The sequence below is a fragment of the Schistocerca cancellata genome, chromosome 7 (assembly GCF_023864275.1).
Source record: "Schistocerca cancellata isolate TAMUIC-IGC-003103 chromosome 7, iqSchCanc2.1, whole genome shotgun sequence".
NCBI classification, from domain to species: Eukaryota; Metazoa; Arthropoda; class Insecta; order Orthoptera; family Acrididae; genus Schistocerca; species Schistocerca cancellata.
In genome coordinates this window covers 287,901,177-287,927,483 of record NC_064632.1, presented here as the reverse complement: position 1 = coordinate 287,927,483, position 26,307 = coordinate 287,901,177, and the positions used below count along the sequence as shown (strand labels likewise).

At 43.4% G+C, this 26,307-nt stretch overlaps 1 protein-coding gene across 1 annotated transcript in view; it reads left to right on the top strand.

The window, feature by feature from the left end:
- The first annotated feature begins 422 nt into the window (after window positions 1-422).
- Window positions 423-26,307, top strand: part of LOC126092737 (uncharacterized) — a 95,394-nt gene continuing 69,509 nt past the window's right edge. Inside the window, exons 1-3 of the mRNA XM_049908462.1 lie at window positions 423-569; window positions 12,873-13,080; window positions 24,092-24,377. Of these exons, the coding sequence (XP_049764419.1) occupies window positions 423-569; window positions 12,873-13,080; window positions 24,092-24,377 (641 nt within the window). The remainder of the gene's footprint in view (window positions 570-12,872; window positions 13,081-24,091; window positions 24,378-26,307) is intronic.

The following is a 26,307-nucleotide window of genomic DNA, read 5'->3' as shown; positions in this document are numbered from 1 at the left end:
CAGCTCGATTAGAAGTCGCTTGTGAGGAACGGTGTCAAAAGCTTTCGGGAATTCTAGAAATACGGAATCAACTTGAGATCCCCTGTCGATAGCGGCCATTACTTCGTGCGAGTAAAGAGCTAGCTACGTTGCACAAGAACGATCGCACGTGCGCTAAAGTGGAAATAACCAACAAACCGGCAAAGATCAGTACCGTGGGGCTGGCGGAATGACGCTTCACGTGATATACTAGTAACATCTTTCCCCACCGATGCCTTCTTAGCTGCACAGTACTTTCAAGGTATTAACTACTGTACTGCAATTAACGGATGCGCGGCTCCCGCTAGTGGGACGCTGCTGCGTTATCCAAATAAGTGTGAAGTCCACGAGATAAGAACACAGCTGCAGCGACCGGAGAGCCTCGCTATCGCTAGTAGTGCAGCATGGCCACGGTGGGGAGCGGCTCGCAGGACAGCCTGCACCTGCTGAGAGGTCCGCCGCTGACGGAGGAGGAGGAGGCGGCGGCGGAGCTGCCCCTGGCGCCCTCCCTCGTCCAGAAGCTGGCCGCCTACGGAGACAGCCTTCTGCAGGTCGGTGCACGGGCGACTACACGAGCACATGCATATGCAGCATTTACAGTGCGCGAGTACAGGGAACTTTTAACTACAATACAAAAGCTTCAGAAGCATCCAACGTTTCTATCAAAACGTAAGGATCATGGCTGTGGACATTAAAATATACTGGAGCCTTCGCAATGGGTGAGGTACCGAACTCGTTCTCGGAAAGTAGTCGGTTCTCATAGGACTCCATGAGCCATTTTAAACACTCCAGGTGGATCTACATCTATAGGTACATCTACATGCAGAGATATACTCTGCAATCCATCGTTTGGTATTCTGGTGGTGGTGGTGGCGGGGGGGGGGGGGGGTAGTTTAATAGTTGTACATTTACTTACTGTTCATAAATTAATAAAGTTTTAAACAGTTTTCTTGTATGGATTGAGTAATACTAAAAAGCTTCTTCAATGCCGAAGTATCCTTCATCGGGACAGAGCTTACCTAGCAAATGTTCGAAGTATTTCTACATTAATTCAATCTTCACAGTCACTGTAATCTGAAAGAGAACTGTACTGGAACGTTTCAGCTCTCTTCTGCTCCCCGCCGTTGATGCTGCTAGACTCCGTCGTTCACTAAAAGTTCTATGTATATGTACGTACACACGGCTTCACTATAGGCAGACCTGACTACGGGGTAAGTGCAGTAATACACTCCGATGATTCTTTAGTGCTGACGACAGATTGGGGGAAAATTACTGACAAAATGAAAACAGTTTCGATGAAAGGAGGCCTGTTACGACGTAATCGTTCCGTGCGCCGGTTCGAAGCGGCACTCATTGATCAAGAGAGACGACTGACTGTCTGTGCGAGTACATGTCAACAATCACACATTCCAGTGAAGTTCGTTTCGAATGAAAAATAGCTCACCTTTTCACAAACTTTTATTTATTTAATCTTCTTGTATCCTTTACTAACATTTAAACGCATATAAGCTGATTTTTATTCGCCCCAGGGCCTAAATAGGCATATACCTTTAAAAAAGTAAAGGAATATTTTCGCGTAATTCTCCACGTCTGTTCACACCGTCACAAAAGTTACAGTCTCTGTTACACTTCTTCTCGTTCCAACAACGTCTCACAGATCTCCACATTGCAGAGAGCTTCTTTCTTGCAGTTGACAATGTTTGTCTGGCAGTTCACACGAGTATCGTGATCTTAGTGCATGCGCTCAGACTTTAATTTGTTTATTTACAGCTATTACAAGAAATATTTAATAAAATTGACACAATAATGTGTCATGACAGTTGTACTTCTTAGTACCAAAATTTGCTTTGCTGTTCCACTCCCAAATGGATGGAGGGAAAAGCGACTATCTACATGCTTCCGCACGAGCTCTAACTTCTGTTATCTTGCTTTTACGTTGCCTGAAGTGGTTCTTTTCGTATCAGCTTAATAAGTACCGTGCCCTAGTGTATCATAAGGTCAGAAAGTAATGGGCCCCCTTCAAAGGCGCCAAAACAGGTGCTGTTACCCTCATTTTCAGTTGAAGTTGCTTTGAATACTCATTATATTCCAGTTTGAATAAAACCAAGTTCATTAGCTTTACTAGCTTCAATCAAAATTAATTTCAGGCCAAAATGGTCATTGTTGGTCAAGAACGTGCTTGGTCACGAATAACTGCATGCATAGCTGATGTTCATGTAAGTGATACCATGTTGTGATGTGCTGTCTGGGTTTCGAATTTAGATGCTAGTTCCATAACCTAACCAACGATAGAGCGCTGATGACGCTCGAACGTTGTGTCTCTAAACAAGTAACTTACAACCTAATTTAAACGGCCACAAAAGATTTGCGTTATATAATTAAAACAGGAAAACGGGAGTTTGTCATTTTGCAAAATAAAGGAAAGATGAAAATAGAGTAGCCCAACTGCCTCTGGGAAAACGGAGCAACGAATGCACTTACATTTGTATCACGAAGCTGACAAAAAAGGAAAAAGGTAACATCGTAATGTCACTTTTTTATAGATAAAGTAATCACAACTTCGCAGAAAAAAGATTAAGTATCGTGTAAGGGGTTTAGAGATCTTAATTTTCTAAATAATTTGCTGCTTTATAACACGGTTAAAGAAAAGACATTGATACTGTAAAGAAATTTCCAAAAATTCATCAAAAAATTAGGAGAAATTATTCAAAATTTTTCTTTGAAGCGAATGAAAATTTATCAGCTTCTGATTAGATGTTTAGAGGTTCCTTTACTAGGCACAGTAACCATTGCACACTGTTATATGTGCAGCTTCAGGTGACACTAACTGTTCACTTTAAAGGGCTAGAGAGAATATAAGATGTCCCGACATAGAAGTTGCGAACCGATTGCCGGCCGAAGTGGCCGTGCGGTTCTAGGCGCTGCAGTCTGGAACCGCGAGACCGCTACGACCGCAGGTTCGAATCCTGCCTCGGGCGCATGGATGTGTGTGATGTCCTTAGGTTAGTTAGGTTTAACTAGTTCTAAGTTCTAGTGGACTAATGACCTCAGAAGTTGAGTCCCATAGTGCTCAGAGCCATTTGAACCATTTTGTAAACCGATTAGTTGCGTAACCTCTTAAATGGATAATCATCGAAAGGCTAAACTCGGAATTATACATCGTAAGGCGAACGTTGTCTGGAAGCGTCAAAATTTATGCTCCAAAAATATCGCACTGCTGCTTTTTTGTTAGTATAATTTATTGACTATCGACATTAACCATTCAGCCAGAGCAGTGAGTAACCACGGTTTTGGTATAAAATATAACATATACGGTGTAGACATTACAAATTACATTAATTCCAGGTAAACGTCATGATACACTCTATAAGCTCACACACACACAGCACAGTCCGTATATCAAAACTTCTTACGCTGGATAATTGAATATCAGCTTCTTACCGAAACTGGGCTCAAATTGTTCAAATGGCTCTGAGTACTATGGGACTTAACTTCTGAGGTCATCAGTCCACTAGCACTTAGAACTACTTAAACCTAACTAACCTAGAGACATCTCACACATCCATTCCCGAGGCAGGATTCGAACCTGCCACCGGAGCGGTCGTGCGGTTCCAGACTGTAGCGCTTAGAACCGAAACTGGGCCACGCTGAGGTATTCAGTGTTGTCAGCTGTCGAATCAGGTTCGTCGCAGATGTCGACTGACGAAATCCTGCTTTGATCAAAGCCTTAGGGAATTTGCGCCTTTGTCATAGTGTGTACACTCTAGTATCGCATGATTGTGGTCTGCAATCTCTGTTCTCTGACCTTCGCAGTGTGGAGATGGCTGAAATTTCATCCCATAAAGATGTGAACAACCATAACGCAACCGGATGTGCGTTATAGTAGTGGTATAAGGTCTAGATAGCTTGATGTGGGAGAACAAGGTTCTTCCCGGAATACTCGGCTGTACTGCGGCGTAGTGTCTTGCTTTTGACATTCTTAAGACCTCCCATGTCTGTGTAATGGATCTTCTTCTTTACTTCAGGAACAAAATTTGTGAGTGAAGGCTCATGTAATAAGGTTGGCCGTCAATAACACCTTGTTTGGCCTTGTGGTCCGCCATCTCCTGACATAAGTACCAGAGTGTCGCTTGATCCATAGTAATTGAACACGTTTATGTTGATTTTCACGCTTATAGATTAACTTAGTAGCATTGAACACATGGCGGTTAGTATTGCGGGCCAATTGTTGGTTTTTCAGTGTACTCCACCGATCCGTGACAACAAGGATGTCGTCGTACTGATTTGACGCATATTGAAGGGCCCCTTCAAATGCAAGATCTTCGGCAGTGAAGATGCTGGCTTCCGTCGGTAGTTTAAGAATATTCCAAGATAGTGGAATCCGCAGAAGTAAGCAAAATAAGTTGCCTTATAAGGGACAAAGGATTTAAGGAATTGTCTGGTGCTAAAATGCAGTTCCCATTAAAAGAGGAGAGCAGTTAACACAACCAACACCTCCGTCACGTGAGTAAAACCGTAGTTCGTGTAGGTCACCACTAAAACTATGGTAAGACAGTAATGACGTTGCATTGAAGAGTTTTCATTTATTTTAAAAATAATTTTTAAACCATTTTTAAGATTCTTCGGAGAATTTTTAGAAAAATATTTACAGTAACTCATAATCTAAGCTGTGGTGGCCGTAAACTACAAAATAGTGTGTTATTGGAAAATGTTCTTTACCATCACACGGGCTAACAACCAGGAGTAATAACCAGAGATGTCATTTTTTTTTCATAGCAGGACCACTTTGGTCGACAACCTTACAGCACAGCGGTACGAGGACGTTATTCTACTCCCCGTTTTGTTGCCTAAACCGCAAGCCATCCCGGGCTCACATCTTAGCAGCATGTAGCCCACCCACACACGGCAACAGTGTCTACTGCTGGTCTTCATTTTTGCCAAACGCTGCCTTAGCCTGCAAGGTCACTAGATCTGTTCCAGGCTGAGAGCGTTTGGAGTATTATGGGCAAGCCCCTCCAAATACTCTGGATTTTTACGGTTTATTCGCCAACGGGACAGAATCTGGCACGATATCCGTCAGGAGGACATCCAGCATGTCTTCAATCAATGCCAACCCGAATAACACCTTGGATACGGGACAGAGCTGAATCAACACGTTAGTGACAATTATAGCCCCTACATTCATGATACGTTTTCCTCACTGTGAAGGTTTGCCACTGCAAGGCAGGTGCCACCCACTGTTTTGGTTATAGAAAATGGATGTATATGGATATGTGACTCTCAATAATGATTTGAGAGCATTGTGCACTGAATACACCTTAGAAGTCATAAAGGCAGGTCATTGAGAGGACCAAGTTCGATACAGTTCCACACTGTCGCCTGATAAACAAAGTAAGAGCCTACGGAATATCAGACCAGCTGTGTGGCTGGATTGAAGAGTTTTTAGCAAACAGAACGCAGCATGTTGTTATCAATGGAGAGACGTCTACAGATGCTAAAGTAACCTCTGGCGTGCCACAGGGGAGTGTTATGGGACCATTGCTTTTCACAATATGTATAAATGACCTAGTAGATACTGTCGGAAGTTCCATGCGGCTTTTCGCGGATGATGCTGTAGTATACAGAGAAGTTGCAGCATTAGAAATTTGTAGCGAAATGCTGGAAGATCTGCAGCGGATAGACACTTGGTGCAGGGAGTGGCAACTGACCCTTAACATAGACAAATGTAATGTATTGCGAATACATAGAAAGAAGGATCCTTTATTGTATGATTATATGATAGCGGAAGAAACACTGGTAGCAGTTACTTCTGTAAATTATCTGGGAGTATGCGTGCGGAACGATTTGAAGTGGAATGATCATATAAAATTAATTGTTGGTAAGGCGGCCGCCAGGTTGGGATTCATTGGGAGAGTCCTTAGAAAATGTAGTCCATCAACAAAGGAGGTGGCTTACAAAACACTCGTTCGACCTATACTTGAGTATTGCTCATCAGTGTGGGATCCGTACCAGACCGGGTTGACGGAGGAGATAGAGAAGATCCAAAGAAGAGCGGCGCGTTTCGTCACAGGGTTTTTTGGTAACCGTGATAGCGTTACGGAGATTTTTAGCAAACTCAAGTGGCAGACTCTGCAAGAGAGGCGCTCTGCATCGCGGTGTAGCTTGCTCGCCAGGTTTCAAGAGGGTGCGATTCTGGATGAGGTATCGAATATATTGCTTCCCCCTACTTATACCTCCAGCGGAGATCACGTATGTAAAATTAGAGAGATTCGAGCGGGCACAGAGGCTTTCAGACAGTCGTTCTTCCCGCGAACCATACGCGACTGGAACAGAAAAGGGAGGTAATGACAGTGGCACGTAAAGTGCCCCCCGCCACACACCGTTGGGTGGCTTGCGGAGTATAAATGTAGATGCAGATGTAGATGTAAATGCAGGCAGACAATTATTGGTCATGTCGACCCTGATCCAGGACAGTCACTACTAGAAAGCTGTTGTTTTTGGTGACCCTTGTCCAGGATCTTCCTTCTGCAATCGTTTCATGTTTTGCAATCAGAACGGCACAGTGAGTCACATTTTAGGATGAGAAGTCAGTTGCAGCGATCATTTATCGGCCCAGTTTTGTCTCACTTGCGCACTGTTCAGAAGCCGCAGCATCGTAAACAGAAAATGTATTTTATTTTCCTTATGTGTTTGTATTTTGTGGGATTTCACTCTTACGAGTTGCGTTGAGGTTTTGTCTTTCTTGTGTGTCATGATTTGTTTATTTGTAAAGGCTGTTAATTTATATCTGATTTGTGTTTGGCAATGTTCACATAATTAATGGATTTCATAAACTGCGCTGTTTAAAACGGATAGAGTGCACTCTAGAGAATCTAGAGATATCACTAGAATTTAACAGTTTAGATAGATGTCATGTTGATACTTCTTGAGAGAGGGGCGTTAGCAGCTGTTGCATTACCTGAAACCCGGGAAAACGCGCCAAAACCAAGCAGAGTGAAAGTGGCATTGTTAGCGAAACGGAGTCAAATTTAGCGTAGAGGAGTTCAACTTGAGGATTGATGGTGGACGGTCTTCCCCAGTTTAAACAAATATTGAAAGAAGCACAGGAGAGAGATAGAAGAGCCCAGGACAGAGATAGGAAAGAAGAATCAGAGAGGATAGAACAACGGGTAGGCGATAAGAAAGCCGAAGCAGTCAGCGAAGTAACCAAGAACACACAAGCAATTTTGGAACAAAAATGAGAGAACTAGATTGAAATGTTTTTCCGAGTTGAAATCAATGGGCAGAAGGATAATCGCTTTCTAAAACTCAGGAAAGCGTCGCGGCCTGGCTGATACAGCTGGAATCTAGACTGCTGAAGGCAGAGGAAGCTAATAGCTCACTGTCACAAAGTGTGCAGAAGAGACCTCATTGAGTCAAAAAGTGCAAGTTCTGTAGGAGCAAACAATATCGGAGACGACAGAACCGGGGCGATCTGAACAAACCTAAGAACTTGTCACGATCAGAGGTAATCTTGACTAATTAAGGATAGCAATTAAGTGACGGCGAGCCATAATGCTGCTAATATCAGTAGCACAGAGTAGAATGAGGAAGGTAAAATGATTAGAATATTTGGGAAGGTTCGCAGTTGAACAGCTTACCTCTCTCTGTAACAGTTACGTTTCGAGAGAGTCAAGTGTAGCGACAGTATCTGTGTCCAGTGGAGGCCAAAATTTTTTGACAAACTCTTCTCGTTTACAAAATTTCTTACTTATACTGCAGGAGTAGACCATTATGTCGAAACAAGGACTGAAAAATAGGTAAAAGCTGAGCTCGGGGAAGATCAGTTTGGATTCCGGAGAAATGTCCAAACACTCGAGGCAACACTACGGCTTCTCTTAGAAAATAGGCTAAGGAAAGGAAAACGTAAATTTAAGACATTTCTAGACTTACAGCAGCTTTTGACAATGTTGAGTGGAGTAATTCTTTGAAAATCTGAAGGGAGCTCTGTAGAAGGTAGCGGTAGGATTAGTTGCACCTTTTACAGGAACCAGACGGCAGTCATAAGTGTTAGACAGCGTGAAAGGAAGCATGGTTGAGAATGGAGCCAGACAGGGTTCTAGCTTATCACATTTCAACTGTACAACGAGCAAGCAGTAAAGGAAACAAAGGAAAAGTTGGAGGAAGTAATCTTTAAGGTTTCCCAATAACACTATAATTCTCGGAGAGACAGCGACAAATTTGAAACAGTAGTTGAACGGAAATGGTTCAAATGGCTCTGAGCACTATGGGACATAACCTCTGAGGTCATCAGTCTCCTAGAACTTAGAACTACTTAAACCTAACTAACCTAAGGACATGACACACATCCATGCCCGAGGCAGGATTCGATCCTGCGACCGCAGCAGTCACGCGGTTCCAGACAAGTGCGTAGAACAGCTAGGCCACCGCGGCCGGCAGTTGAACGAAATGAGCAGTGTCTTGAGAGGAGGGTGTAAGACAGGAAATGAAAAAAGTTAAGGAAAGGTAATGGAATGAAGTCGAATGAAATTACGTTATGCTGAGGGAAATGTAAAAGGAATTGAGACGCTAAAATTAGTTGATGACATTAGGTATTTGAGTAGAAAAATAACTGATGATTACCGAATTGTAGATTATATAAAAGGTAGACTGGCAATGGCAAGAATATGTATCGAAAGAAGAGAAATTTCTTAAACAATGGTTCAAATGGCTCTGAGCACTATGGGACTCAACCGCGGTGGTCATAAGTTCCCTAGAACTTAGAACTACTTAAACCTAACTAACCTAAGGATATCACACACATCCATGCCCGAGGCAGGATTCGAACCTGCGACCGTAGCGGTCGTGCGGTTCCAGACTGTAGCGCCCTTAACCGCTCGGCCACTCCGGCCGGCGAAATTTCTTAACGAGAATATAAATTTAAATATTATCAACTCCTCTCTGAAGGTATTTGTTTGGAGTCTAGCCTTGTATGGAAGTGTAACTTGGATTATAAACAGACAGGAAGAGAATAAAAGCTTTTGAAATGGGTTGCTACAGAAGAATGCTGAAGATAAGATGGGTAGATCGCGTATTTAATGAGGAGGAACTGAATAGAATCAAGGTTATAAGAAACTTGTGGCACACCTTGACGAAAATAAGACTTCGGTTGATGAGACAAATGCTGAAGCATGAAAGAATCTTTATTTTAACACTGAAGGAAAGTGTGGAGGCGTTACATTGCAGAAGGAGACCAAGAGAGGCGTTTAAAATTGAGTCTGCAACAGTAATTCGCAGATGGTGAGGTTGGCACAGGATTGAGTAGCGTGCGGAGCTGCGTGAAATCAGTCTTCGGACTGAAGGCCAGAATAACAACCAAACGCAACGAACTATCAGAAATTAGACAATGGTAGGGTTTTCCTGATTAATATTAGTATTAAAATTTTGCTTTGCTCTAGGACAGTGAGCACACGCCTGCAGAGTATGGCTGTGCGAGCGTGTAAGTTGTGGGGAATGCTTCATTTTCCAGTGGTTTCCACCAATATTCTGGGAAGTTAGTTTCTTCTAAGTGACAAGTTACACGATTTTTTTCTCCCGCCCCCAGAGAGTCATATTATACGGCGTACCACGCTGTGGCTACGAGAAGGCAGATGGAGGGGGGGGGATGAGGACAACTGATTTCTGTGAGCGGACAGTGGCTGAATTAGTGGCAAGGACGGTCGGCGGAGAGATCAGGCTGCTGCAGCAAGTAGAAGCAGCAATATCTTCTGAGCCTAGCGCCGTCGTCGTGGTGGCAGTGGTGGACAATCCTGCGACATGTTTACAGGGTTCGAATTTGCGAGGCGGCCTAGATATTTCCAATGGCGAACTGAATCTGAATATGTATGAGCCAGTTGCTGGACGGTGACGAACAATCCCAGTTCTGCGCGGAACTGTCGTGGATGGCCTGAGAAAGCTGGTGCACTGCCACACTGTCAGCTTGACGTCACTAAAGTCTGCATGGGGCGTCAATGCTGGGTGAACACCGCAGCCTGGAGTAGGGGATGGAGTCTTGCTCCGGTCGGGTAGACAGCGACTTCAGTCGAGGCGGAGAAGGGGCGCCTGCATGTCAAATGGAGAAAGCGCTACCCAATTGCTTTTGCAGCTGACGTGTGCACACAGGTAGTTTCATGAGTGATACAGTGCACTGAGCGATATACGAGCAGTGTGTGTGCTGGAAAGAATTACTTCACAGAGGTCCATAGGTGTCGTATGACATGCTTTGGGTCCATACGGATGGCAGACAGAGTATAGTTGAGCGGGAGGTAAGCGAGACCAGCACAAATTTGGTAACTATGACCAGTGAGCACCACTGAGTGAATCCTAAGGCATTTTTCTTAAAATACACTATGATCGAACTCAGGTGTTGAGACATTCTGCCCTAAACTGATCTTGTTTCTTATTTTCTGTCTGTCATGTCCGTCGCATTACATAAGAATTATTATGCATATGTGTAAGTAGTTTGTTAGACAATTGTGTGTAGCTTGTGTTGATAGCTATTTGGTAACAGTTGTAATAGTATGCCAAAGTGTGTTGTGTGTTACGATCCCAGTTAACAGTTGTTTGCTATCTCATAGTTTACTACTGAAGGTGGCCCAGATACCTTAACCGATTTTTGCCAAGAATCAAGCAATGTAAATTGTTAATGTTGTTGCCCTGTTATGTGAGTTAGGGCAAAGACTGTATTATAAATTTTTCGGTTTAATGCAAGAAATTTGGTTGTATTGATTGCGTGGAGCCCTGTTTAAAGTTCTTCTTGTTTACTGGAAGCGTAATTTTTGATTCTATTGGTGTTAAATAACGTTATTGTGAAACTGAACTCCAAATCCGCAGAAACCCCAGTAGGAACCACACTCCACCTAAGTCCTACGCTCCGATTTTTATTGTTTTGTTTTCATTTTTCTTTCTTCAGCTATACAGGTTGTTCGGAAATTCCTATTATAAATCTCTAGGACTTGTAGAGGCGTGAGCGCATAATATTTTGAATAAGACTGAATAAGAATCAGCTTCCGGTAACGTTATTCAACAATGCTTCAGAGTGACAAGTTATGGGCGCCAGGGCCTGTAAATGTATGTATATGCAGAGTGATTCCTTGACGATGTTACAAACTTTCTAGAATGATGGAGACGGATAAATGTATGAATGTGAGGAAAGGATTCCTGGTTTTAAAACAAATGAATCGAAAGTTACAAGCAAAATCATTCTGCTGCCTCTGACAGTTGAAATACATGCACCAATTCTGTTGTTGCTAAGAATTTAGGGTATGAAAATTCCACAGGTGGTAGCATGGACCAAGACAGAAAAAAATGCCTAGTAAATATGGGCTCTAAAATGCATACCTTAAAAGCTATGAGCACTTGTTCGTCTTCGCTGTTGTGAAATACGTTGAACAACTGCTCATAGCTTTTCCTTATTTATGTCGATGTTATCACTTCTAAAAGTTGACTACCCTACAATCTTAGCAGAAACAGCACCAGTACATGTGTACTACTGTGAGAGGTATCACAACGGTTTTCGCTTATAACTTTCGACTCGTTCATTTCCCGTAGAGGGACACTTAACCCTAGAAGGTTTGTAACATCATCACCGAGTCATCCTGTACATACATATATTTATAGGCGCAGGCGCCTATAAATTTGAGGCTCTGTATCGTCGTCGAGTGATGTTTCCGGACACGGGTTCCTATTCAAAATATTATTCTCCCACCACCTTCTACAAGTCCTCGACGTTTGTAACGGAAGTTTCCGAACACCTGTATATTAGGGTATAAATACTTCACCACTTCGTTTTCTTTTGGTTTTTTTGTTATTAACTAGTTTTTAAAGACACTGCAAGCTCATCATCTGAGGTGTGTGTTGCAAGAACATCATGTGCATCACATGCAGCAGGACCCTTTGGTCGTGGCTCTGGATCAAATGACAGAGCCTCCAGTGGCTCGAAAACTAGTTGATGGTACAGAAAATAAATCGTATGAAAAAAATCGAAATAAGCAACTCATTAGGTATTTTTTCCTCAGTAAATCGCCGATTGAAATCACAGCTGCAGTTCGTCATCCATAATGGATAAGGGGAAATGCCTTTTCTGCCTTGGCTGATATATTTGGTTACTAACACATACAAAATCTGAAACGCTTTTAGATAAACATTTCCTGAAAAAGGGCCATGACACCCATGATCCTGCCTAGGATCCGTGTCTCTTGGAGAGTGATTACTTTCAATTGAATGTTTTATCATGATATGTAATACAGCGTCATTGACGAACTAGCTGTCAGTATCAGCTTCTCATGGGTGGGAATAAGTGTATTTGTCTGACTATGCCGTAATAAATTATATACAAAAACCTTGCTCATGAATGAGTCCGTTGCATAAGAGACAGAGAAGGTCCAGTGTGTTACTGACTAACTCAGTTTTTGAGCTATTTCTGTGGAATAAATCACAAGAAATCATGGAATTTTTCTGGAATTATGATGATTAGATTTACATTTACATCACACATACAGATCTGTGTTCCATGAGGATAAATCATTATTTCCCTTTTACTTAGATTGTATACACGCAATTACTGTTCATGAATAATTTTATCCAGTACTGAAAACAGTATAAATTCCGTAAAAGAGATTCTGAGGTTTGTCTGCACATGTTGATAGGAAACTCGGAGGAGAGACTGTAACTTTATAATACGTTCGACGACGTATTATATAACAAGTGGGAGGAACACACTTAAACACAGTCTACGACAAATCCCCCTCACTGGACAGCACTGCTAGATTCCTTTGCTAATTCCTTGCCATCCTTTTCGCGTGTTGTAACGTTTTTGCGGGCGTGTTGTGGTGCAGGTGGTGGTGGGCCAGGAGTCGCGGGCAGACTGGGTGCTGCGACAGGCGGCGGCGGAGCTTTCGGCACTGCGGAAGGCTGCCCCCGGCCTGCGGGAGGGCCACACCGTCGCCATCTGCTCCAGGCGGTCGGCGCTCTTCCTGCCCGCCATGGTGGCCACACTGTGCTCGGGAGCCGTCTGCGCAGTCGTCAACGCGGACATCCCTCTCGGTGAGCGCGTCGCCTCAACTGCTTCTCTTAGCCAACTCGGTCCCACACAACAGTCTATTACGCGCGATGTAAGTGTGCCACACATACAGGAATAGGAACATATCCCTTTTCATTTATTCTTTGTTTAGTTAGAGTTTAAAACAGGCCTTCTTCGGAGTGCTAGCACAAGCATTCCCAAGTGCCGCCAGCCCCCCTGATGGCCAGGGCACTATTTCAGGAAGACCACCTGGAACAGTTCTTTACGTATCTGGCGACTCACAAGTTCAAGTGGCACACTTCGGAACGGCGCGGAGCTCTCCTCGACCACAATGGAATGTATTCGAGCGCCGTTTCAGCCAAACAGCATTGTGCGGCTTGTAAAGAGAGCTGATATGATGCCTACTGAATTCGTTACGTGGCAACTGCGGTCTGAGAAGAATTATGCTGCATTTTCTAAGTGAAAGCTGCTTATTCTTGGGATTAAGCTGATGTTGTCACCAAGATATGCGGAAAGGAATGCATATATTGCGAGGCCAGTGTCAAAATAACTATACTAGTGAACAGGGATTGACAAGAGGTTTGCAAACTTAAACCACTTATCGCCCGAATCGCCCGTTTCTCAACCAAAAATATTCTTTCAGAATGGGAAGAATTACCCCAAAATATGATACCATACGACATAAGCGAAAGAAAATAAGCGAAGTAGACTAATTTTGGTGTCGAACGATCACTCAGACACCGTTCGAATACTAAGAATGGAAGAATTAAGACTTTGAAGAACATCCTGAATGAGGGCTTTTCATGGCAGTTTACTATCTGTGTGAACACCTAGTAATTTGAACTGTTTGGTTTGTCTAATCATACGCCCATTCTGTTAAATTAAGGACCCGGGTTTTGTTGGACTGTGTGTTAGAAATTGTAATAACAGATTCTTACTGTTCTTTATCGTTAGTTTATTTTCTACAATTCATGAACTTATGTCACGAACTGCACTGTTTGAAACAGAGGCAATGTTGCACAAAACATCCTTCAATACCACATTAGTGTCATCAACAAACAGAAATACACTACTAGAATGAGATTTTCACTCTGCAGCGGAGTGTGAGCTGATATGAAACTTCCTAGCAGATTAAAACTGTGTACCGGACCGAGACCCGAACTCGAGACTTTTGCCTTTCGCAGGCAAGTGCTCTACCAACTGAGCTACCCAAGCACGACTCAGGGTCCGTCCTCACAGCTTTACTTCTGCCAGTATCTCGTCCCCCACCTTCCACACTTCACAGAAGTTCTCCTGGCAGAAGTAAAGCTGTGAGGACGCGGCGTGAGTCGTGCTTGGGTGGCTCAGTTGGTAGTTGGCCGCGAAAGGCAAAGGTCCCGAGTTCCAGTCACGGTCTGGCACACAGTTTTAATCTGCCAAGAAATTTCATATCAGTGCACACTCCGCTGTAGAGTGAAAATCTCTTTCTGGAAACATCCCCCAGGCAGTGGCTGAGCCATGTCTCCGCAATATCCTTTCTTTCAGGAGTGCTAGTTATGCAAGGTTCGCAGGAGAGCATCTGTAAGGTTTGGAAGCTGGGAGACGAGGTTCTGGCAGGAGTAAAACTGTGAGGACGGGGCATGAGTCACGCTTGGGTAGCTCAGTTGGTAGAGCACTGGCCCACCAAAGGCAAAGATCCCGAGTTCGAGTCTCGGTCCAGCACACAGTGTTAATCTGCCAGGGAGTTTCAGATATAAACTACATGCCATTAAAATTGCTACACCAAGAAGAAATGCAGATGATAAACGGGTACTCATTGGACAAATATATTATACCAGAACTGACATATGATTACATTTTCACGCAATTTGGGTGCATACATCCAGAGAAATCAGTACCCAGAGCAACCACCTCTGGCCGTAATAACGGCCTTGATAGGCCTGGACCTTGAGTCAAACAGAGCTTGGATGGCGCGTACAGGTACAGCTGCCCATGCAGCTTCAACGCGATACCACAGTTCACAAAGAGAGTGACCGGCGTGTTGGGGCGAGCGAGTTGCTCGGCCTCCATTGATCAGACGTTTTCAATTAGTGAGAAATGTGGAGAACGTGCTGGCCAGGGCAGCAATCGAACATTTTCTGTATCCACAAAGGCCCGTACAGGACCTGCAACATGCGGTTTTGCATTATCCTGCTGAAATGTAGCGTTTCGCAGGGATCGAATGAAGGGTAGAGCCACGGGTCGTAACATATCTGAAATGTAACGTCCACGGTTGAAAGCACCATAATTCGGAACAAGAAGTGATCGAGACGTGTAAACAATGGCACCCCATACCATCACGCCGGGTGATACGCCAGTATGGCGATAACGAATACACACTTCCAATGTGCGTTCACCGCGATGTCGCCAAACACGGACGCGACTATCATGATGCTGTAAACAGTACCTAGATTCATCCGAAAAAATGACGTTTTGCCATTCGTGCACCCCGGTTCGTCGTTGAGTACGCCATCGCAGGCGCTCCTGTCTGTGATGCAGCGTCAAGGGTAACCGCAGCCATGGTCTCCGAGCTGATAGTCCATGCTGCTGCAAATGTCCTCGAGCTCTTCGTGCAGATGGTTGTTGTCTTGCGAACGTCCCCATCTATTGACTCAGGGACCGAGACGTAGCTGCACGATCTGTTTCAGCCATACGGATAAGATACATGTCATTTCGACTGCTAGTGATACGAAGCCATTGGGATCCAGCACGGCGTTCCGTATTACCCTCCTGAACCCACCGATTCCATATTCTGCTAACAGTCATTGGATCTCGACCAACGCGACCAGCAATGTCACGATACGATAAACTGCAATCGCGATATGCTACAATCCGACCTTTTTCAAAGTCGGAAACGTGATGGTACGCATGTCTTCACCTTACACGAGGCATTACAGCAACGTTTCACGAGGTAACGCCGGTGAACTGCTGTTTGTGTACGAGAGATCGGTTGGAAACTTTCCTCATGTCAGCACATTGTAGGTGCCGCCACCGGTGCCAACCTTGTGTGAATGCTCTGAAGAGCTAATCATTTGCATATCACAGCATCTTCCTCCTGCCGGTTAAATTTCGCGTCTGTAGCACGTGATCTTCGTAGTGAACAAATTTTAATGGCCAATAGTGTATTTTAGAGTTACCCATAATATAAGAGGGCATATCATTTATATAAGTAAGAAACACGAGTGGCCCTAACACTGATCCCTGAGCCATCGCATCTTTGACTCTACCCTACTCAGACTCCACATAACAGCCATTCCCAACACTGTGAATATTGACCTTTTACTGTCTGTTGCTAAAGTAAGAGGTGAACCAACTGTGAGCTACTCCCTATATTCCTCAATCGTCCAACGTATGGAGCTAAATTTTAGTGATGAACACAATCAAACACCTAAAATATTCTGATCAACACAATCAAACACCTGAGTTAAATGAAAAAAAAATGCCTAGTGTTCTAAACCATTTGCTTAACCCATCCAGTACCTTACTCAGAAAAGAGAATATAGCATTTACAGTCGTTAAATGACTTCTAAAGGCGATCTGTATATTTGATAGCATATTGTAAATTGTGTGATACAATACGATTAATTATCCTTACACAGACAACCTATTCAGTAACTTTCACAAACACTAATGGCATAGAAATAGGTTTAAATTTGTCTACTTTATCCCTTTCTCCCTTTTTACAAAGCGGCTTTAATATTGAGTACTTTAATCGTTCAGGAAACTGACCATTATGGCTGAATACAGGGCTAACATGCACAGCGCTATACTTTAATATTCTGCTAGGAACTCCATCATATCCATGATATTTATTAGTCTTCAGTGATTTAATTATTGACTCGGTCTCTCCCTTGTCTGTATCAAAGAGCAATATTTCAGACATCAATCTCGGAAAGGCATTTGCCAAGACAGTTATATGATTCCCTGTAGAGGTTAAATTTTTGTTTAATTTACCAGCAATGCTCAGCAAATTATTTTTAAATACTCTACACGTATCTGATTTTTCAGTACAGGAAACATTTTTTTTACAAACTGGCTTTATATTGTCAACCTTGTGCTGCTGACCAGACACTTGCTTCAGAACTCACCGTATGGTATTAATTTTATCCTGTGAATTAGCTATTCTATTCGCATACCACATACTCTTTGCCTTCCTTATAACACTTTTAAGCGCCTTACAGTACTGTTTGTAATGGGCTACTCTGGCTTGGTTGTTACTACTTCTAACGTTTTGATATAATTCCCACTTTTTTCTACAAGATATCCTTATCCCACATGTCATTCACCCAAGCTGCCTTTTGCTGCTAGTACCCCGTTTAGAATGTGCTTATAGAATGCAACTCTCAAAGAGCATATGTTGAGGAAAGCGTCATATATGTCATCTATTTTATCAGCACTATAAACATCCTGCCATCTTTGTTCTTTGACGAGGTTTAAAACACTCTCTATTTCCATTGGATTAACTTTCCTACATAGTTGTAATTATATGTGACATTTCTGTGAGTACGAAAGCCTTTTAGTGTTACAATTTGTGCATCATGGTCTGAAAGGCCCTTAACCCCCTTTACTAACAGAATGCCCATGTAGTGATGAAGGATAAATAAAAGTATTGCCTATATCTATGCTACTGTTCCCCTGCACCTTAGCTGAAAAAAAACCACAGTCTCCATGAGATCATGTGAATTTAGGAGATCTACCAACATCCTTTTTGTAGCACCATCACACACAAAATTAATATTGAAGTCATCACATATAACTAATTTCTGATACTTCCTATAAAGTGAATCATGAACCTTATCAAACGTGGGCAGAAATGCTCTGAAGTCAGAGTTAGGGGACCTATAAAGAACAGAAATTAGAAGTTTAGTTTCACTAAATTCATCTGACCCTGCATAACATTCAAATACCTGTTCTGTGCAGTGCCGTGATTAGTCTGTGGCCTCAAATGGAATAGAGATTTTTATGAACATGGTCACCCACCCACTTCCACCTCCAGCAAGGAACTCCTTGAAGAACAGCCAGCTAATCTGTATCCTGGTAAAGGAAGCCACTGAATTGTCAAATTGTTTAAGTGATACTCCGGAATAGCAATAATTTCAGAAGCAACATCTATATCTAGTTCACTAACCTAATCTCTTATGTTTTTACACTTTAATGAAATATGCTAATTAGTTCTCTACTTGGAAACACTTCGTCCTCTGAAGGTGATCCCTTAGTTTCAGTGACTTCAATCTATGAAAGGTGCAGCTCTAACACTAACTACTACAGGAGTTTTTCCAAGAGTGATCCAACCACCACCTGCTACACTGTCACCTATAAGCTTTACCAGCCTCTCCTTCCCATACCTATTGAGTTGCAGGCCATGCCTAGTGAAACCCGATCTACTAATAGACTCAGCTGGCACTACTGAAATGTGACCCATGCCCTCTGCCAACAGTGCCCTCTTGAGCCCCATGTTAACGAGCCTAAGAGCCGCATTAAGATGAGGCCGATCATGACGCTGAAACAATTCCACGAAATGCACGCTAGTGCCCCCTGTTTGAGTAGCTATCTTTACCAGGTCACCACCTACATCATATTGCCCGTCCATATCAAGGCTAATCCCTGCTCCACCCACTATCACTACCTGATCCTCTGTCGTAAAATTCGTACATAACTCCCCTAAGCTGGCAGTCACCTGAACCAGCCCTACACTAGGCTTCACAACGCTGGTGATCTGGTACTCACGCCCCAACACTTCCTGCAACTGCTGGCCCACACCTCTACCATGTGAACTACCTAGCAGGAGAACCTTCTTCTTTCTGTTAGACTTCGCAACTGACGTAGACCTCGTAACTGCTGAGGACTGCTGCGGGTTTCCTACACCTACAGCTACAAGAGGCGCCTCTCCACTGAACTCTGACAGTTGGTCAAATCTATTTTATATACGCAAAGTACAACTATCTGAATATAGCCTCCTCCTAACTGCATTCTTACCACCCGCTAGTTCCCATTCCCCAGCACCCTTCACCCTCGTCAACCTATCTAGTTCTTCTTTTTCGTATTGTAACTGCACCTGAAGGTCACAGATCTTACATTCCTGCTCCTCTTTCAACTTATTTCTACTACAGATTATGTATTCCCAGTAGCGGATCTCCCTAGAATGCTCACTGCCTTCCCCACTGCAATCTTCCTCCCCTAACGAAAATACTTTGAACAAATCTCCCATACCTTAACCAACTACTCACAGACGTACGACAGAGCCCCCAGTTTCACTCATAGTAAAATTTTACAGTTGCTGAAAGAATGTAAACGTCTACGTTACCTAAGTTCAGTTACACCAGTAGAACTATTTGTAGAACTAACAATAGCAGTCTCGATATTCTCTCTCCACTATGAAAGCAACTACTTTTATTAATACTACTAAACCACAACTAATACCAATACCAACAAAATGAGATTGGTAATGGTTGGGGTAATAAGATGACGTAAATACGTTAAAGTCAAAATAACATTTGGGGGCCAAATCAAATCGCTCAGCAGTTGCCGGATATTTATCGTTGAGGAAAGAAAGAACTACAGAAACAATCTGGCATGCACCCACTGTCTTTATTGGGCACACACTTAGTTTTAGATAACAAACGTCCTTCATTGTGAAACATGAGAGCTTTAATGTCAGTCTGAAAACTCCTTGCAGCTCCTATCATATTGTACGCGAACGTCGCAGTTGCTCGTCGTACTTGCTATTTCCTGCAAGTGGCAGCTGTGATGCCTGAACATTCCATGTCATCTGATCCACACTTAAAGCTCCTCTCCTTTAGAGCTCAGAGATGAAGTCCTTCTCTCAGCTGAAAGTCCCCTGACATGACGTGGATGGGAATAACTTCCACAGAGTATTGCCAGCAAGAAACTTTTTACTCTGAATTTTTGCGTGTGCTGGTTCACTGGTTATCTCCGAGGTCAATCACACATGCGTGCGTTAGCGACGCCGGCTATAGAGGCAAGTTGTCCCTCCTGGTAGGAAAATTCCCACGAGCAACACTATTCAAGACCTGTGCAGGAAATAGAAGGCTGTAGGATGCGTGTGGGCCTATTGTATGCTTGTGAGCACCAATGGCAGCGACTGTTCTGAATACTGAGCAATAAGGCGCTTTCTAGTAGTGAAATATTCTCCCTTCTAAAACAAAAACCGATCCGGGTTGGCCTCTCATCTCACTGCACCACTTTCATATCATTGCACTGCTTTGCTCCTAACGTTTCCGAGAATACGGGCTTCCTGCATACGGGAGGCACTGCGAAACGTGCACCTTCCCATTTTATTCTTACAGCGCCAACAGACTTCCCACTTTAAACACACTATACAATGGTTTTCAGTCATTTGAAACACAAAAGAGATGGCGCCTCTTTCGCAGAGTTCAACTCACATGCAATCAATCATTCCCAACTTCTACCTGCTTTCCTTCTTTCCCTTGCGCAGTTTGTCCTTAGGAAAGGTCTGCCACTCACTCTAATGGCGGAGTGCTGAATGGCCTCTGCTCAGTTGGGGCTCAATAAGATTTCCAGCTCCAGAGCTCCTGAAATTGTACACAAATCAAACAAAGTTTTGCATCACCCCGGTTCGGAGAGTTCCGGAACCTGCACAGAAAATTGCTATAGAGATCAACATAAACATCATTTCCGCCCTTTTTATTGCTCATGAAAACCATACATTGCATGTTGTACCACCAAACAGCGAGACCTTCACAGGTGGTGGTCCAGATTGCTGCACACTCCGGTACCTCTAATACCCAGTAGCACGTCCTCTTAAACTGATGCATGCCTGTATCTGTCGTGGCATTCTATCCACAAGTTCATCAAGGCTCTATTGGTGCCGATTGTCCCATTCCTCCACGGCGATTTGGCGTAGATCCCTCAGAGTGGTTGGTGGGTCACGTCGTCCATAAACGGCCCTTTTCAATACATCCCAAGCATGTTCAATAGGGTTCATGTCTGGAGAACATGATGACCACTCTATTCGGGAAATATCATTATCCTGAAGGAAGCCATTCACAATATGTGCACCATGGGGGCGCGAATTTTCGTCCATGAAGCAGAAAGCCTCGCCAATATGCTGCCGATATGGTTGCACTATCGGTCGGGGATGGCATTCACTTATTGTACAGCCGTTACGACGTCTCCCATGACCACCAGCGGTGTACGTCGGGTCAACATAATGCCACTCCGAAACATCAGGAAACCTTGCTGCACTCGCTGCACAGTGTATCTAATGCGTTCAGCCCGACCGGGTTACTTCCAAACACTTCTCCGACGATTGTCTGGTTTTAAGCATATACGAAACTCATAGGTGAAGAGAACGTGATGCCAATCCGGAACGGTCCATTCGGCATGTTGTTGGGCCCATCTGTACGGCGCTGCATGGTGTCGTGGTTGCAAAGATGGACCACGCCATGGACGTCGGGAGTGAAGCTGCGCATCATGCAGCCTAATGCGCACAGTTAAAGCCATAACACAACGTCCAGTGGCTGCACGAATAGCGTTATTCAACGTGGTGGCGTTGCTGTCAGGGTTCTTCCACGCCATAATCCGTAGTTAGCGGTCATCCACTGCAGTAGTATCCCTTGGGCGGCTTGACCGAGGTATTTGATGACAGTTCCTGTTTCTCTGTGTTTCCTCCAAGTCCGAACAACAGCCCTTTCGTTCACGCCTGGACACTTCCCTTGCAGAGAGCCCTTCCTGGCACAAAGTAACAATGCGGACGAGATCTAACCGCAGTACTGACCGTCTAGGCATGGTTGAACTACAGACAACATTAGTCGTGTACCACCTTCCTGTAGGAATGACTGGAACTGATCGGCTGTAGGATAACCTCCGTCTAATAGGCGCTGCTCATGCGTGGTTGTTTATATCTTTCGGCGGGTTTAGTAACATCTCTGAACAGTCAAAGGGACTGTTTCTGTGAAACAATATCCAAAGTCAACGTCTGTCTTCGGGAGTTCTAGAAACAGGGGTGGTGCAAAAGGGTTTTTGATGTTTGTATATACTGACAGCTTGACGCGTAAGTACTAGAAATAAATTAATATAATTTATATCAGAAAATTTCGCCCATAGTGCACTGCTATTTTCTTAGAAATGGACCATTAAATACTGGGTGTTATTATTTAATAATGAGAATAGTTATTAGCAAATTACACTATGCAGTGGCTGAGTTCACTTCACTAACACTTATATGGCTAAAAACACTGAATGTGTCAGCTATCAATCATGAGGTTACCAATAAGGTGAAATCAAACATTTTTATTTACTTTCCTATGCAAAAATAAAACTGCGCTTTTGGATACTTTTGTCGTTTTTTGAGATTCACATAGCCGTTGCTTATCAAAAATTTAAACTCCAGAAAGCGAGTGCGTTCGTAGAGGTAACACTAAAGACTGATTCATTATAAAACTATAGAAATAACTGAAAATAGGAGTTTTATGGAATACAACGATAGCGATAAACAAGAACGAACACTAAACGAATGTTAAGTAAAGGTGGAATATATAGCTAAACAGCTACAACTAAAGATATTTTCCATGCTTATGGGTATTCTCTAATTGAAGTTAGCCTTTGAAAGTGATCAGGTCTTGCTCTGAAGCTGTGTCGTATGTGATCAAAGTTAGCGTGCCAAAGTTCGACTACTGGCTTCCAAACGTAAGTAAAATATTCACGCTGATTGCATAACGACTTATGGACCACTGCTTTCTCTTTCACAAGACTCCAAACCTTTTCAAGATTCCAAGTACACCTTTGTTATATTGTGCTAGCTCACTTGAATTAGGAGGACCTGTTAGATACTGAAAAGAAAGGTCGCTAACTTAATACGACTGTGTGTTGTCCCACAATCTTATAATATAACGGAATGCCAGAACACTACAACCCGCACGTTTTCCGGTCTCTCCATATACATCAGAATGTACTATTCCAGGCCCAAATGAGACTAAGCTGTAAGATTTATCTTGAATCTCAGTAGTAATAAATGCTATTAACATTTCTTTGATCTTCGACTGAAAGTACTGCATACCAGAACATATCCCCTGTCACAATTTTTCAAGTCATCGTCTTTAGTCTTATTACGTTGGACTTGTTTTCACAGACATCCTAATGACTCTCCAAATGATGTCCTTTTATTTAAGGGGTAACATGATGTGTTATCCAGCTTGGAGAAGATCTGTGACATCGCAGCATATTTTGAATGATGTAGTGGGTAGAGCCATGACTAATGTCCTGTTTTTCAACAATTTTGTCGTTTTCTCCTTGTCAGTTCGCTACTGTAAGTCCATTGAAACGAAATTGCGCTTTGTAGTGCAAGTTACCAGTGCAATGACATCCAACTTTCCAACTTCCTGTGTCACCCATACATCTACTGAACCAACTATTGTACCTCGTGTTCCTTCTGAAATGGTCGTGTATGCCAGTTTCGTACTCTACTATTTCAAAAATCCGATGTCGTCTGATGCTCATCTAAGGCACTTTTCTACCTAAGGTCGATTGCGGTGATTCCTTGGATGGGCTCTTAAATAATGTCATCACGCACACTACTACATTCAACCAAAGATCAAAGAAACAAAGAAAATTATTAATATTCATCTCTACTGAAATTCAAGAACTGTCTAATAGCCCTTTCAAGTATCACAGTGATGCTTAGGCTTCTTTGGGCCCAGAATGGTATAATGTGCTCCTTGCCATTCTCGAGCTATATTGCCTTAAAGACCTCATCGCCGATGGAAGATAAACGCAAATATTCGTCCTTTTCCCCCTTCTGGTCCATGCATTCTAATGAAAGCCATTTTCCTAAGGTAGCTAACATCAAAATCTTTGTGGTACTATGCATGCTACTGCCAAAGATTAGTTGTGGTCATATTTCACCTTTGTATAGATAGCTAAACATAAAACTTTTTCTAATTTAAGGACAATTTTTTTACTCAATCTAGTAGATTCCTCATGCTTCTTGACATTATCGTGGAAATCTGCGGTGTAACAGTTTCCTTTTTGTGGTAGAGAGCCTGCGCCGAGTGCTACAGGAGCTGAACCCCACAGCAGTGATGTGCGAACCACCGACTACCCAGTCCGCTTCAGCCGCCAGGCCGACTGGTTGCCCACTCCTGGTGCTGGGGACTGCCAAGGCCGTGCCTGATGCCCGACAGCTGCTGCTGAGGAGTGCCCAGGGGCTGCAGGGAGACAGCACGAGCCCCGCGGTCGCACTCCTCACGTCTGGGACCACGGGACACCCCAAGGTCATCCGGATACCTCGTCGCAATATTGCTCTATTAATCCACATTCTCAAGTAAGGCGATTGGGCAGTTTTGATTGTTGGTAGTCGTGCCAGTAAACTAGACATGTTGTGTTATGAATGCTGTGTGGATCTCGACAACTAAAGGATTAGGAAAGACTACTCACCTCTGTATTCGAGGTCACTAACGCACGGATGTATGGGGGAGCTCAACTCGGAGATAAGCCGGTTCGCTGTTAGTATCTGGCCGGCAAAGGGAAGGGGTTGGTAGTGGCGTTAAGTTGCTGATCACCAGTATGAAAGAGCAAAAACAATCTTGGTTACAAAACTATAGCATTCCATTTGCGCCTCCAAAGTATTTAGACTGTGAGGTGCATCTATGTAGGCTTGATTCCGTTTTAGTGGATGAGGATGTCGCCGCATATCTCGTAAGGATAGATGAGGATGTCGCCGCGTATCTGGTAAGGATGGATAAGGATGTCGCCGCATATCTGGTAATGAGACGACGAGAGGAAGTACCTGCTACACGGATCTCGACGATTAGAGGACTGGGAAAGACAACTCGCCTCTGTAGACGAGGTCGCTAACGCACGCATGTATGGTGGAGCTCGACAAGGAGGTAAGCCGTGTTTTAGGTGCGCTTTCTCATGAATTTAAAATCGATATCAATATTTAATTCTGAACACAGCGGTTTTGTAACCCAGATTGTTTCTTCATTCATATTGTAGCCATTGATTGGTGTACCACACCACCAACGATAGGAAAAAGTTAGTGTTCACCAGTCGATTCGCCAGTGTTCTGGGTTAAGTCCCAAATCTCTCAGCAGAGTGTTATGAAGTGAAAGTATGTGACACTGTGTGTTGATGGTAGTGCGTCCGCCGTACGGGGACTTTGAGGAAGGTGACCTCTCAGGTGCTATTCGGGAAGTGCTGGCTATGAGCCTTCACAGAGTTTCATCCTCTCCCTTCTCTCGTCGTCATCGTTATCTAACGTAAACACAACCTTAAGGAAAACGGCCGGTGACTGCAGAGGACGAACACCCTTTCCGATGGTCGCTGCATCTAACTCGTGGAACTGCACAGCAAACAATGACATACGAAATTTACATTCACAAGGAATATACCACATGTTATGTAATAAGCTTTTAATTAAATATGATGTTATAATAGTAAGAAATACCAAACGCGTCTAAGACTGTCGGTAAAACATAGCTTTAAACAAGAAGATACAAACAAAAACCTAGATTTTCCATCAAATTAGTCTGTTGGGTGTAATACACAACTGCAAGCATTGAAAACGATAACTGAAACTGTCATCGTTGACGTCTCCCATATTCATTCAAAGTTTCGATGTTGATTTTGTTTGGATATCGCTTAGAATTTGAGGCAACAGCTGTGCAGCGGGGCTATGACATTTACTCTCCATACTGCTGAACGGATTTGTTGTATCTTTTCTCGTACCCTGTGATGGCTGTTTGCAAGTAAGATCCATTTCTGATATACATATCAATTAAAGCACCACCAGATACAGACTGTGTTCTCTTGTGATCGTCACTAAATTTTGCTGTACCAATTCGTTACAGTTATTTCACTTACCCATACCTTTGTGACAGATAGATTGCCAGCCGGTGTCGCCGAGCGGTTCTAGGCGCTACAGTCTGGAACTGCACGACCGCTCCGGTCGCAAGTTCGAATCCTACCTCAGGCATGAATGTGTGTGATGTCCTTAGGTTAGTTAGGTTTAAGTAGTTCTAAGTTCTACGGGACTGATGACCTCAGATGTTAAGTCTCATAGTGCTCAGAACCACTTGAACTATTTGAACAGATAGATGAGTCATTTTCCCGCTGTTGCAAATTACTGTGTTGGACGTTGAATCTGATACTTTGGCTGACTTAATAATGGTGCATTCCTGTTCTAGGCGACGATTGTGGTACTTATGATACTCTTGTTTTTATCTGGTGACTATACCCGTTTGCTACCCTGA